The sequence below is a fragment of the Sceloporus undulatus genome, chromosome 5 (genome assembly GCF_019175285.1).
Source record: "Sceloporus undulatus isolate JIND9_A2432 ecotype Alabama chromosome 5, SceUnd_v1.1, whole genome shotgun sequence".
NCBI lineage: Eukaryota > Metazoa > Chordata > Lepidosauria > Squamata > Phrynosomatidae > Sceloporus > Sceloporus undulatus.
In genome coordinates this window covers 1,408,391-1,421,513 of record NC_056526.1, presented here as the reverse complement: position 1 = coordinate 1,421,513, position 13,123 = coordinate 1,408,391, and the positions used below count along the sequence as shown (strand labels likewise).

The following is a 13,123-nucleotide window of genomic DNA, read 5'->3' as shown; positions in this document are numbered from 1 at the left end:
TAGGTTGCCCTGCGACATGGCAACTCCCAGAACTGGTTTTAAAAGCTTTAAGCTACCCTTTGGCTATAGCCATGCTTGCAAGCTGCCTGGCGACGTGGTCGGCTCGCTTTTGGGGGTAATGGCTGCGTGCGATGGGGTCAGTCAGGTGTCATGGGGTTTTTGATCGCTTTGGCACGCCAAAATTTATATAAATCCAAACTGGTAACGCTGTCTGCTGGGAAACCCCCGATCCTGGGAAGGTTTTCATTTCCATTTGAATGTGCCTGGGGCTGAGTTTTGGTGTGTTTCGAGATGGTACACAACTTTTGTTCACTGTTAAGGGTTTCTTCTTTCCGGTTGAAATGAATCCAGATTGTTTGTGGATCGTCCATGGCGTCCCGGTGCAGCCTGACCTGGGAGTGGGGTGGCATGGTCCAGAATCGCAGTGTTGTCAACGTTTTTTTTTTCTCCTTTGGTTTTTGCATTGCCCCTAAATATTATTAAACACAATGCTGTATGTGTTGAGGAATATTTGATATCCCTTTAAAAGAAAAACAACATTGCTCCTTAATATTGATTTTTCTCCTTGGATAATAATACAGGTATCAAGAAATCCTATGAAAATAATGGCTGGTAGTCAGTACTGAAGTTACGGATTCGTAACCAAGAGTTATACATATGTAATTGTTCTCTATTCACTAATCTTCTATGATCACAGTCCACCTTAAGAGCTATCTGCTCCCCGATCAAGAGAGGTCTGTTCAGCTGGTAACCGGGGTTCAAGGAGGATGATGTTCCCACCCTCCTCCTGCAGCAAGTGAGGCAGTGACCATCAGAAGCAGAATCCTTGTTGCATGTCCTTGGCCCCATTCCCACTGGGCATATAAAGCAACGTATATCGCTGCGAGTCTGGATCGGATCAAGTTTCCGAGTCGTATTCGAATCAGATCCATCGTTCCCATTACAAAAGGGAGCAAATGCACTCACTCGGTTTGTCTTGACCCGTGTTCTCGTTCCCATTGATATTTCTCCGTTGTATTTTGACGCGGATCTGACATGGCAGCTGCAAAAAAAAACCCCTCTGGAAAAGTGGTGTCAGGATAACCCGGGTTATCCAACGCTGATTTGGGTTTTAGCTAGAGAAATCGATCAAAGTAGGATTGAACGCAGATTCAAATGGGGACGGTTTTCCTTAAACAAGGATCGAACACGAGTTCAAATGGGAATGATGCCCCTATAATCCGATTCTTGATTTGATTTATAACCCTGTGGGTATGGGGCCCAAGAGTACAATCCCAGGATAACATGGGATTGAGTTACAGCAGCACTTAAAGTAGTATCAAGTTGCATTCTTTCTACAGTGTTGATGCACTCCTTGAAGACGCATAACAGCAAAGGTAATAAGCTATGCAACCACATTGGAGAAATAACCCAGTTTGGCTGCACTTTATGTGCCCTGGCTCAAGGCTATGGAATGCTCCGCTCTGGACCCCACAACATACTCCAGCTCCCAGAATTCCATAGCCTTGAGCCAGACAAGTTAAAGTGGCACCAAACCGGGTTATTTCTCCAATGTGGATGCTGCCAAGGTTCTAGTTCTACACCTGTTTGTTCTGTGTTTTTCTTCCTCTCCCACAAACTCCTTTCCAGTCCCATGCAACTTCAGCTACTTTCCAGGCTGCTTGCAGTAGCAGTGATAAGGTGCATATATTTTAGCTGAGAGAGCGGTGACCCCACTTTGGGGAAAGATTCCCCGGCGGATGCCAAACAGCTCCGGTGGCCTTGCTCCTTTCAGTTTTGCCGATTAGTCCTGAAATGCCAACCTTCCTGCTCACTTCTGCTTGGCAGAGTTCTTTGGGTGCAGTTACGAAACGGTGATTCACTGCCCAGCTAAATTTAGGAAGGAGAAGTGAAGCAAGATCTGCTTGAAGCTGCGGAGCTGGTGGCAAGGGCCAGAGACAAAGAGAAGCCATCTCTGGAAGCATCTCCTTGGACCCACCTTCCAACAGTCCTGATTTGGGGGGGAACTCCTCTGTCATCCCACTTTTTAAGGTGTTTGTCAAATGTCCCGGTTTCCCCCCTCCTCCTTCCCCTTTTACCCTCACTTTACTTCAGTTGCTGCAAACTAATTCAGTGCAATGGGGAGAGAAGAGGAAGTGGTGCAGTCTCACCTTCCCCAGTGGATTTAGGCAAAGGCAAACCGCTGCAAGCCTCTCCTGGCTTGTATGGTCTCCCGCATTAATAACTTTTGCCATCTTGACCACGCTGTGATGTCGCTTGACCACACATGTCCACCTTTTCATTTGTGAAATGTTGGAGGGTACGGGTCGAGGGTTGCTAGCACTACCAGCCAAGGATCATTTTGCCCCAGTTCTGACCTTGCGTTTTCCCACCTTTGACTGATATTATTTTAATTTAATTTTTATTGAAATTTATTATATAGATTAAATAAAACAAGAACACACACACACATCATATATATATATATATATATATATATATATATATATATATATATTTCTACTGTTGGGGTGCTTTGACTGAGAGTTCCTGCATGGCAGAATGGGGTTGGACTGGATGGCCCTAGTGGTTTCTTCCAACTCTATGATTCTATGAGTCTAACAGCAAGTAGAAAAGTTTTATCTGTATTATTTGACTTCTCATCAGTTTTGTTTGGATGTAGAGTAAATGAAAGTAATATTAACAATGTAGAGTTGCTTTGTGACTTTCGTATATCCAAATCTTATTGATATCTTTGAGCAGTCTCAGAGCTTTGGTATACAGTTGTTGTGTGTTGTGACTGTCTTTTTATTTTGCAGAGATTTGTTATGATTTCCCCCTGTCATATTCGTTATTCTGTCCAATTCTATATAATCTTGTGCTTTTAATAACCATTCATCTATTGTGGGTAGTTCTTTTCATAGAATCATAGAGTTGGAAGAGACCGCAAGGGCCCTGACCCAGTCCAACCCCCTTCTTCTGCCATGCAGGAAATCCAAATCAAAGCATCCCCATTGACAGATGGCCATCCAGCCTCTGTTTGAAGGCCTCCAAGGAAGGAGACTCCACTACACTCCCAGGGAGTTTGTTCCATTTCTGTGCTATGAGAATCCTGGCTGATGTAATCATACATTATATAGTTTTCCAATGTTTTCTTGCTTCTACATCTAATATTTTGTTTGTCACATTTAGTAGGTATATTTCAGAAAGCGTTTTGAACTTCATATCTAACATCTTGTGGATTTCCTTGTGTATATCTTCCCAATGTTTTTAATGTTAGGACATAGCCACCACATCTGATACCCACATTTCCAGCATTTAACTTCTTTATTTTTGTATATTTTTGCAATTTTGGTAGGTGTCAAGTGCCGTCTTCAAATAATTTTCTCTGATGTTCTGGCATCTAGAAAACCTTTGACGGATATTTTTAGCGCCAGGGAAGTACCAGCCGGCCGGCTCAGGCCTTGCAGACATTGGGGCTTCCTTGACCAGGTCTATCCAACTTGAGTGCAGTCTTCCTCTTTTTCCTTCTGTCTTTCCAAGCATTATTCTCTTTTCTAGAGAGCCATGTCTAGCAATAGCATTAGCAACAGCGTTTACATTTCTATACTCTTAGTAGTGAACTCATCACTCTCTAAGTGGTTTACAGCATGCAAGTTGGGGACTCATTTTACCGACTTACAAAAGGATGCCAGGCTGAGTCAACCTGGGAGCCCTGGGATCGAATTCACAACCAGGGCTCCTTGTCTATTCATGATCTGCCCAAAGTTCAGTCATCTTGGCTCCTAGGGAGAGTTCTGGCTCGATTTATTCTTTTATTCTGTCCACAGAGTATAGGCAGGACTCTCCTCCGGCACCACATTCATTCCTAGGGATAGGATTTCATTCCTATCTTCTTTCTTCACTGTCCAGATTCCTCAGCCGTACACAGAAATGGGGAATATGACGACACAGAGCATCCTAACTTTAGTATTCAATATGTTGGCCATCTGACAAAGCACAATGACATCCAAAATCCATAGAAGAGTGATACTTTTATTGAGCTCCGCTCTGGGCCCACAACAAACTCCAACTCCCAGAATTCCATAGCCTTGAGCCAGGGCAGTTAAAGCAGTGCCAAACTGCATTATTTCTCCAGTGTGGATGCAGCTTGAGACAGCCCTGTTTTAAAAGCGGGTGTTTTGGTGCTTAGGGGACTGCTGTGATTCCCTGCAAGACTCAGGGAAGGGATGCCTGGGAACTCACTCAGACAGTGGTAATGCCTGCCAAAAGGCGAGGAAGGCTGGGCTGTGAGTGTGCGGAGAGGGCTGTTGGGTGATGCTTCTTTCTTTCTTTTCCCCTTGGCTTTTCCCTCCAGTTCCGGTACAAGAGGCGCGTCTACACCCAGAGCCTGCTGGATGACAAGCAGTTTGCCAAGTTGCACACCAAGGTAAGAGAGGCCGCCCCCAAAAGCTCTTTGCAAGAAAACACAGGAGTTGGGGGGCAGCTTTACCAGGTCAGGACTGTCCCAAGTGCAAAGATTTCAAGGCTTAAATGTGGGACCTTGGGACAAGCCCTTGCAATATCACAGGGGGACGATGGGGTTGCCAAAATGAAAACTGGATAGGGCCCCTATGCCTTCAATGGTTGCATTTGTTGTTTGTCTTCAAGTAGTTTCTGATTTATGGTGACTCTCGGCCTCAGAGGAAGGCAATGGCAAACCTTCCCTGAGCAATTCTTGCCCAGAAAACCTTATGATAGGGTTGCCATAAGTCAGAAATGATTTGAAGGCACATAAACAAAAACAAAAGGTGGGTGCATCAAGGGAATTTTCTTGGCAAGGTTTGATCACTGTGGCCTTCCTCTGATGCTGAGAGAGTAGACTTGTCCAAAGTCACCCAGCATGTTTCCATGGCCAAGTGGGCATTCGCACCCTGGTCTCTTGGAGTTTTAGTCGAATACTCAGATTATTACCCCTGCTATAGAAGGGGGGATTTGAGCAGGTGTCACACAATCGGATAACAGCCGGCATCGGCTGAATTCCCCTCATCTACCTAACCATTAAAGGTACAGGAGCTAGCTCCAGTTTTCACTCTGGCAACCCTAAAGTCTTGGCCATCATGGTATTACAAGGGACACTCTCTTAACCACAGCGATAGCTTAAGCATCAACCACAATTGCACAAAGTATATCACTCAAATTAAAAAGACCAAGTTCAACAAAATGAGGAAAGTATATATACATTGGGCCCTTGGTATCCAATGGAGTTTGGTTCCAGGATCCCCTGTAGATGCCACTATCTGTGGATGCTCAAATCCCATTAAATACAACCGTGTAGTAAAATGGCATTCCTGCTATAAAATGGCAAAATCAAGGTTTGTTTTGGAATTTATATTTGTTTGGAATATTTTCTTGCCAAGAATGCTTGAATCCGTGGATAAAGAATCTGTGGATACGGAGGACTGACTGTATATACATGCCCTTTTCAAAGTGGTAGCTTCTTACACTTTTCAAAGCAGCAGCATCCTTGCCCTGAAATGGCTCCTCCTGAGCACCAAAGAAGAGGGACCAGGCTCTGTGATCTGGGCATCCTGGTTCTTGTGGGTGTTCCCAAGCGCAAGCCCCCCAAAGGTCTTCCTTGCAAACCTATTCTGGCCCCAAAGGTGTTCCCAAAGGTCGCCCCACGGAGCAGGAGCTGCAGCAGAGCAACCTGGAGGCAACCCAGGTGTGTCTCTTCCTCACCTGGGACTCACCTGCTCTCTGGGGCGAAACTGAGCAAAGGGCGAGGATGATCCTTTCAGGACAGAATTTGAATAGGCTGCAGCACTGTCATTAATTGCCCTGTTTTAATTGCATTCCTTAAATTGTATTTTTAATTGCATTTTTCATTTAATTGTGCTCTTAATGGTATTTTAAGCTGCTTTTTATAAGGTAAATTGTATGCTTTAAATTGTTTTTTAAAGTTACTTATAGCTTGATTTTACTTGAATGTTCACCTTTTTTGTATCTTTGTCCTGTTTATTTTGTCCTGGTTTTGTGAAGGCAAGGCTCAGAGGTCATAGTAATGGCTTGCAACTTGTTGTTACTCCCAACTGGAGGAGACCTGTTGACTCAATTGGTTTTACCTGTGTATTAACTCACCATAGATTCAATGGGGTTGCTCCTGGTAGGATTCAGACCAAGGAATTTATCATCTGAGGCTAGAAAAGAGGAATTATAGCAGGACAATTATGCCTGGTACTTATTGCATGATGTTGTATCCATCGTGCATCTTTTCACTGATGTGCAAAGCCCATTAATAGGCTGCCAATCTCCTTGCTATTGGTCCCTTCCTCTGCAGTTCTGCTTCCCAGGAAGCCACATGGAGAGAGTGGCTGTGATTCTGCTCCTCTGCCCTTCTCCCTCCTGCGCCTTGCAGTGATGCCAGCTGCCAACATCTTCCTGAAGCCAGCTGCTGTGCTCATATTCACTCAGCAGCTGGCTTTGGGAGACAGTTGGCAGCCATGATTGCTTGCGCAGGGCTGCTGTGTGAATGCATTCTTCCCTGCTCACTTTTATTTTAAATATGTTTTAAATGTATTTTAAATCAGTTTCAACTATCTGATTTTAATAGTTTGTTGTTGTTGTGTGCCTTCAAGTCATTTCCAACTTATGGCGACCCTAGGGTTAAGATTTCTTCAGAAGGGTTTGCCATTGCCTGCCTCTGGGGTTAAGAGAGTGTGACTTCCCAAATCGATTAGTAATACGGGCCAAAACTAACAAAACTTACAGGGAAAAAAGTAAGGTACTGCAATTAGGCAGAAAAATGCAATGCCTTGATATAGGATGGGAGACACCTGGCTTAAGGAGACTTTCATGTGTGAAAGGGATCTGGGAGTCCAAGTAGACCACAAGTTGAACATGAGTCAACAGTGTGATGCGGCAGCTGAAAAGGCCAATGCAGTTTTAGGCTGCATCAATAGAAGCATAGTACCATTCTATTCTGCTCTGGTCAGGCCTCACCTGGAATATTGTGTCCAGTACTGGGCAAAACAATTCCAAAAGGATGTTGAGTAACTGGAGCCATGTGTGCAAAGGAGGGAGACTAAAATGGTGAAGGGTTTGGAAAACATGAAGCCCTATGAGGAACACCTTAGGGAGCTGGGAATGTTTAGAGGAGACGGTTAAAAGGTGATATGACAGCCCTCTTTAAGTATTGGAAGGGATGTCACATTGAGGAGGGAGTAAGCTTGTTTTCTGCTGCTCCAGAGACCAGAACATGGAACAGTGGATTCAAACAAGAGGAAAAGAGATTCCAGCTCAACATTAGGAAGACCTTCCTGAGAATAAGGGCTGTTTGACAGTGGAAGACACTCCTTCCTCGGAGATTTTGGTGGAGACTGGATGGCCATCTGCCAATGGGGATGCTTTGATTGAGAGTTCCTGCATGGCAGAATGGGCTTGGACTGGATCAGGGCCCTTGGGGTCTCTTCCAACTCTAGGATTCTATGATTCCATGGCAAAGCAGGGATCCTAACCTTACTCGCCAGAGTCATAGTCCAACGCTCAAACTGTTTGCAAAACTCACAAGGGCCACCTCTGTGTGTGTGTATTTTACTGGAATGTAGCATATTGGTTTCAGTGTTGCACTGTGACTCTGGAGACTAGGGTTCGATTCCCTACTCAGCCATGAAAACTCACTGGCTGACCTTAAGCAAGTCACACATTCTCACCCCCAGAAGAATCCCTGAGAGGGTTGCTATAAGTTGGAAACAAAGCCACCTTGGTCCTTTTGATGAGAGAAATGGGGGACATAAATTGATAAAGAAAGAAGGGAGGGAGGGAGAGGCAGCTCTCTGTAAATGTGAAGCAGGCAGGAAGGCACCTGAGGATGGCTGGCTTCACTTGAGAGCGGACTGACAGTTTAAAATACTCCAAGACTGAGTTTAAGAATTCAGTGAACGTTTGTGTGTATGTGAGTGTGTGCGTAGGGAGGCAAATTTTAAATGCTCTGGAGGAAATTCAGAACCAATTTTAAGAACGCTTTCTGCCAGCATGGCCGATGTGCCATAATTGTGTAGAGAGGACAAGCTCCCTTCTGTGAAGGTGGAATTTTAGCATGGACAAGAATGGCCGAAATGACGGGGAAATCGATGTTCTCCAAAAAGATTCCCCGGCGGAGCTGCCAGCATCCTTCAGCGGCAGCACAAGGCGGTTTCAGGACAGTGACCCGTCCCTGGATATGCTGAATATAGCAGACCTTGAGATGGCAAAGGAACCGATTAAAGGCAGGATTTTTCACAGAGGCTTTTCTTTGGGGTTTGAAACCTTGGCTCACAATGGTGCGGCATTGTTGAAAGCCAGCCTCATCCCGCCGGAGCTCTTTCCAAGGGCTTGTGATCCATTCTGTAAGGAAGCCTTTATGAGATTACACTTTCTGATAAAGGTGCCCCGCTGTGCCCCTCCAAACAGCACCAACGCTCAAGCGGGCAAAATATTATTCTGCAGAGCACCTGTGATGTTCCTTGGACCGCTGGAAAAACGTATTGCATTTCTTGTCGGGGCCTTTTGCTTGTCTCCAAGGGTCCATGGATGATCATAGAATGATACACTTGGAAGAGACCCCAAGGGCTATCCAGCCTGACTCCATTTTGCCATGCAGGAACCCACCGTCAAAGGACCCTGACAGATGAATCTGTTTAAAAGAGCACAAAGTTGGAAACTATAGCAACTTTTAAGAATAGTTTTCCCCAAAAACAAATGGCTCTATTAGAAATCCCAACAAAATGTGGTATACAATATGGATTGGGAGGTTTTACATTGGAGAAAACTGATAAAACTTTAATTGTTGCTACTACTGACCCGCAGATTCAAATAGGAATAGCTAAATTCAGAAAAATATCAAATTTATAGATCATTTTCCACTGCGAATTTGCAGTCAATTCGCATTTGCCTTAGTATGAAATGCATCTCCAGTTCGGCCATGGGATTACAGTCGGCCATGGGATGCTGTCCTTCCTGCGCATGCGCAAACATGCTAATTCAAAATCGAGTAGCGGATGGGTATGTACTTATGTGATGAGTTCATTCACATCCGCACTGCTTTCTCTTTCGGATGGACGCTGTGTTTGTGCAAATGAGGAGCTACTATGTAATTTCTTGCGTTTTCGGATTGTCCTCCCTTTCTTCTTCTTTTGGGACGGTGATACATCCCTCTGTGTGAAAAAGTCAAGTAGCTGAAAGAGTCAAGTAGTTCTGCCTAATATTTTGATGGAATCTCCAGCCTTCCAATTGGAATCCATTAGTTCATATTCTGTCTCTGGAGCAGCAGAAAACATACTCGCTTCTTTTCTACACGGCTTCCCTTCAGGTAGTTAAAGATGGCTCTATCTTTCCTCCTAAACATTAGGAAGAACTTTATGAGGGCAAGAGCTGTTCAATGGTGGAAGATGCTGCTGCCTCAATGGAGGCTGGTGGAGTCTCCTTCTTTGGAAGTCTTTGAACAGAGGCTGGATGTCCATCTGTCACAAGGAGGGTTTGGATGGTGTTATCCTCCATTGGATTGAATGGATCTTCGGGTCTCTTCCAGCTCTAGGATTTTATCAGGCTGTTCTCTTCTCCCAGCTAAACATTCCCAACTCCCTGAGCCATTCTTCTGAGGGCTTTTGGTTTGGCCTCCTCTGGATGCCCTCCAGCTTGTCCACATCCCTCTTGAATTGTAGTGCCCAGAACTGGACACAAGATTCCAGGTTGGGTCAGTTAGATGTGGCCCTTTAGTTGTTGTTTGACACATTTTGGCTCCAGCTCCCACCAAACCTTGATTTTGCCATTTTATATCAGGGACACCCTTTCAATGCGACCTGAGCACCCATGGATTTTGGTATCCATGAAGGGAAGACTCCTGGAACCAAACCCCAGCGGATACCAAAGGCCCATTGTAGTTGGGGCAAGTTCAGAGAAGGATGAACAAGGAGGTGAGCAAGCATTGTCCCTCTCTTCAAAAAAAAGGCAAAAAGACTTCTTGACCTCTATTGAAAAGCTTGGAATGAAGGTGAGCTCTCCACCTTCTGGGGCAGACCTTCCACCACGGAGCAGCTCTTACCACTAGGATGACCTTCCTAATGTTAAGTCTTGTCTACTGGAGCAACTCTTGGGGAGGCAGATGAATAAAAGGAGGGGAGAAAGAGGAGGCCATGGTCGTGGATGGTGTCGAGAACTCTGTTATTTTGATTCCTCCAAGTGTAGGATTCACGGTGGCGAACATAACTGAAAACAGTCCAAGTTAAGACAGTACAAAGCAGTAGAAAACAGTTAAACAATTTCAAAAAGTTTAACATTTTAAAAATCCTTATACAGTGGGCCCTTGTTATCGGTTGGGGTTTGGTTCCAGGACCTCCCATGGATAACAAAATCCGTGGATGCTCACGTCCCATTAAATGCAATGGCATAGCAAAATGGCGTCCCTTACATAAAATGGCAAAAGCAAGACTTGCTATTTGGAATTTATAGTGTTTTAAAAAAATATTTTCAAGCTGTGGATGCTTGAATCCATGGATAAAAAATCCATGGATAAAGAGGGCCAACTGTATAACCTCATACAGCTCCCATGTCAATGTGAGAAAGCCTGATTGGGGGAAAAAAAGGAGGGATGGAGCCATCCTGGCCTCTTTAAGGAGGGAGTTTCAAAGCCTGGGAGCAGCCACTGAGGAGAAGGCCCTCTCTCTTGTTCCCACCAAACGCACCTGGGAAGAAGGTGGGACAGAGAGGAGGGCCTCTCTGGATGATCTCAATACTCTGATGGGATGATAAAGGGAGATATGGTCCTTCAAATAGCCTGGACTCAAGCCATATACAGCAACCTATGGAGCTGTTGCAACAAGGGACAATAGTCAGCTCCAGCCTGGCTGCAGTTCTTTGGGCCAAATGAAGTTTCTGAGCACTTTGAAAAGGCAGACCCAAGGAGAATGCATTACAGTAATCTAAACAGGATGTAAGCAAGGCATGTGGCACCGTGTCCAGATCTGACTTCTCAAGGAAAAGGCACAGTTGAAGCACAGGATTTAGCTGTGCGAAAGCACTCCTGGTCACTGCCAATACCTGGGTCTCCAGGCTCAGAGATGAATGAATCCAGGAGTGCCCCCAAATTATGATCCTAAGTTTTCAGGGGCAGTGTGACCCCATCGAGTACAGGCTAAATCCAAACTGGACCGTGTCCAAAGGAGGGCCATCAAAATGGTGAAGGGCCTGGAAACCATGCCTTTTCAGGAGAAACTTAGGGAGCTGGGTCTGTTTAGCCTGGAAAAGAGACGGTTAAGAGGTGATATGATAGCCCTGTTTGAGTATCTGAAGGGATGTCATATTGAGGAGGGAGCAAGCTTGGTTTCTGCTGCTCCAGAGAAAAGGACACAATGGAGCAATGGATGCAAAGTACAGGAAAAGAAATTCCATCTCAACATTAGGAGGAACTCCCTGACAGTAAGAACTATTCGATAGTGGGACACACTTCCTCAGAGATTGTAGTGGAGTCTCCTTCTTTAGAGGTAGGTCTTCAAGCAGAGGCTGGATGGCCATCTGTCAATGGGGATGCTTTGATTGAGAGTTTCTACATGGCAGAATAAGGGGGTTAGACTGGATGGCCCTTGGGTCTCTTCCAACTCTAGGATTCTATGACCTCTAGAGTCTTTTAGGCCAGGCGTCTGATTTCAGGGCTCTTTGGAAGCCAAGAGGAGGAGGAGGAGGAGGTGATGGGGCTGGCAGGTGTGCCCTTGCACATGTTCCCTTCATTCCTGGACTTGTGTGTGGCCCAGGCGGCAGAAGAGGGCCCCTGGCCAGGACAGCTGGCCCGAAAGAGCCAAGAGGAGGATGCAAAAGGGAGTGTTTGTGCCTGGGATGGGGGTCCAGGCTGAAAGAAGAGAGCTTGCAGATAGAGAGAAGGGGGGGAGACATGTCCCTTGGACACAGCCTGCTGCTGTTATGCTTGGACAGGAGGATGGTTGTGGAATGTGTGTGTGTGTGTGTGTATTTGTGTACATGATGGTGTTTCTGTCCATTTGGGTGTGGAGCTGGGCTACTCCCTGTCCCAAAGGCAGCGTGGAAACAAATCAGGGACAGAGAAAGAGAGAGAGCTAAAAAGGAACAGGGTGGGGAGGAAGATGGGGGCTTCTCTAGGAAGAAAGCAGCCGCCCCGGGGAGAGCGGAAGCCAGGGCCAAGGCATGGCAGGTCCAGAGCCAAACGCAAGGTACCCCTCTCCTCTCCTATTTTCCTCTTTTCTTCAAAACCACTTGGCAACATGGCCTCTTTGCAAGACCAGACATAGGCTGCTTGGTCTGGGGGGTCTGGGTTTGGTAGGAAATGTGTCCCCTTCTCAATAGCTGCTCCCAGGAGTCTGTGGGACTCTCTGCCACAGGAGCCTCAGCTGGGCCCCTCTCCGCTTTCCCTTCCAAAGCTGGCAAAGACCCCTTTCATTCCGATAGGCTTTGGACCACAGATTGGTTGCTCTGGAAAGACTTTCTGCAAACTGTGGGGTTCTTAATTCTCATGAATACATCTTAAAAGCTTTAAAGTGGCACTGTTTTTAATAGGACAGTTTAGGAAATAGTTTTTTCTTTCTCTCTTATTGTTATAATATAGGCTGGGTTTCCCGAATCTGCAATATTCCCCAAACCAAAACTTCTTTCACAGGTGGCTGAGATTGTGACAGCTTTGCTTTCTGATGGTTCAGCACACACAAACTTTGCTTCATGTGCAAAATTGCCACTAGTCGGTGTTTTGGTTTGGTGTACACAGACTTGGTTTCATGCACAAAAATATTGTGTATAAAATTACCTTCAGGCTATGTGTCTAAGGTGAATAAATGGCATGTTCAGACTTGGACCCCATCACCAAGATTTCTCCTTATATATCTGCAAATATTCCAAAATCCAGCAGGAAAAATCCAAAATACTTCCGGTCCCAAGCATTGCAGATAAGGAAGCATCAACCTGTGGTTTGTTTTGTTTTAATTCTGTCATGACACATTTTAAGGGAATGGTGGGATATTTGAGAGCTATCTGGATGCAGAGAGAGAGAGAGAGAAAGAAAGATGGACAGATAGACAAATATGATGGATGGACTAATGGATGGATGGATGGATGGATAGATAGATAGATAGATAGATAGATAGATAGATAGATAGATAGATAGATA

At 45.3% G+C, this 13,123-nt stretch overlaps 1 protein-coding gene across 1 annotated transcript in view; it reads left to right on the top strand.

Annotated features, from left to right (window-relative positions):
• LOC121930809 (protein ALEX-like) overlaps nt 1–6,379 on the top strand; it is a 115,551-nt gene extending 109,172 nt beyond the window's left edge. Inside the window, exons 7-9 of the mRNA XM_042467697.1 lie at nt 4–115; nt 4,337–4,408; nt 6,299–6,379. Of these exons, the coding sequence (XP_042323631.1) occupies nt 4–115; nt 4,337–4,408; nt 6,299–6,379 (265 nt within the window). The remainder of the gene's footprint in view (nt 1–3; nt 116–4,336; nt 4,409–6,298) is intronic.
• The last annotated feature ends 6,744 nt before the right edge of the window (nt 6,380–13,123 follow it).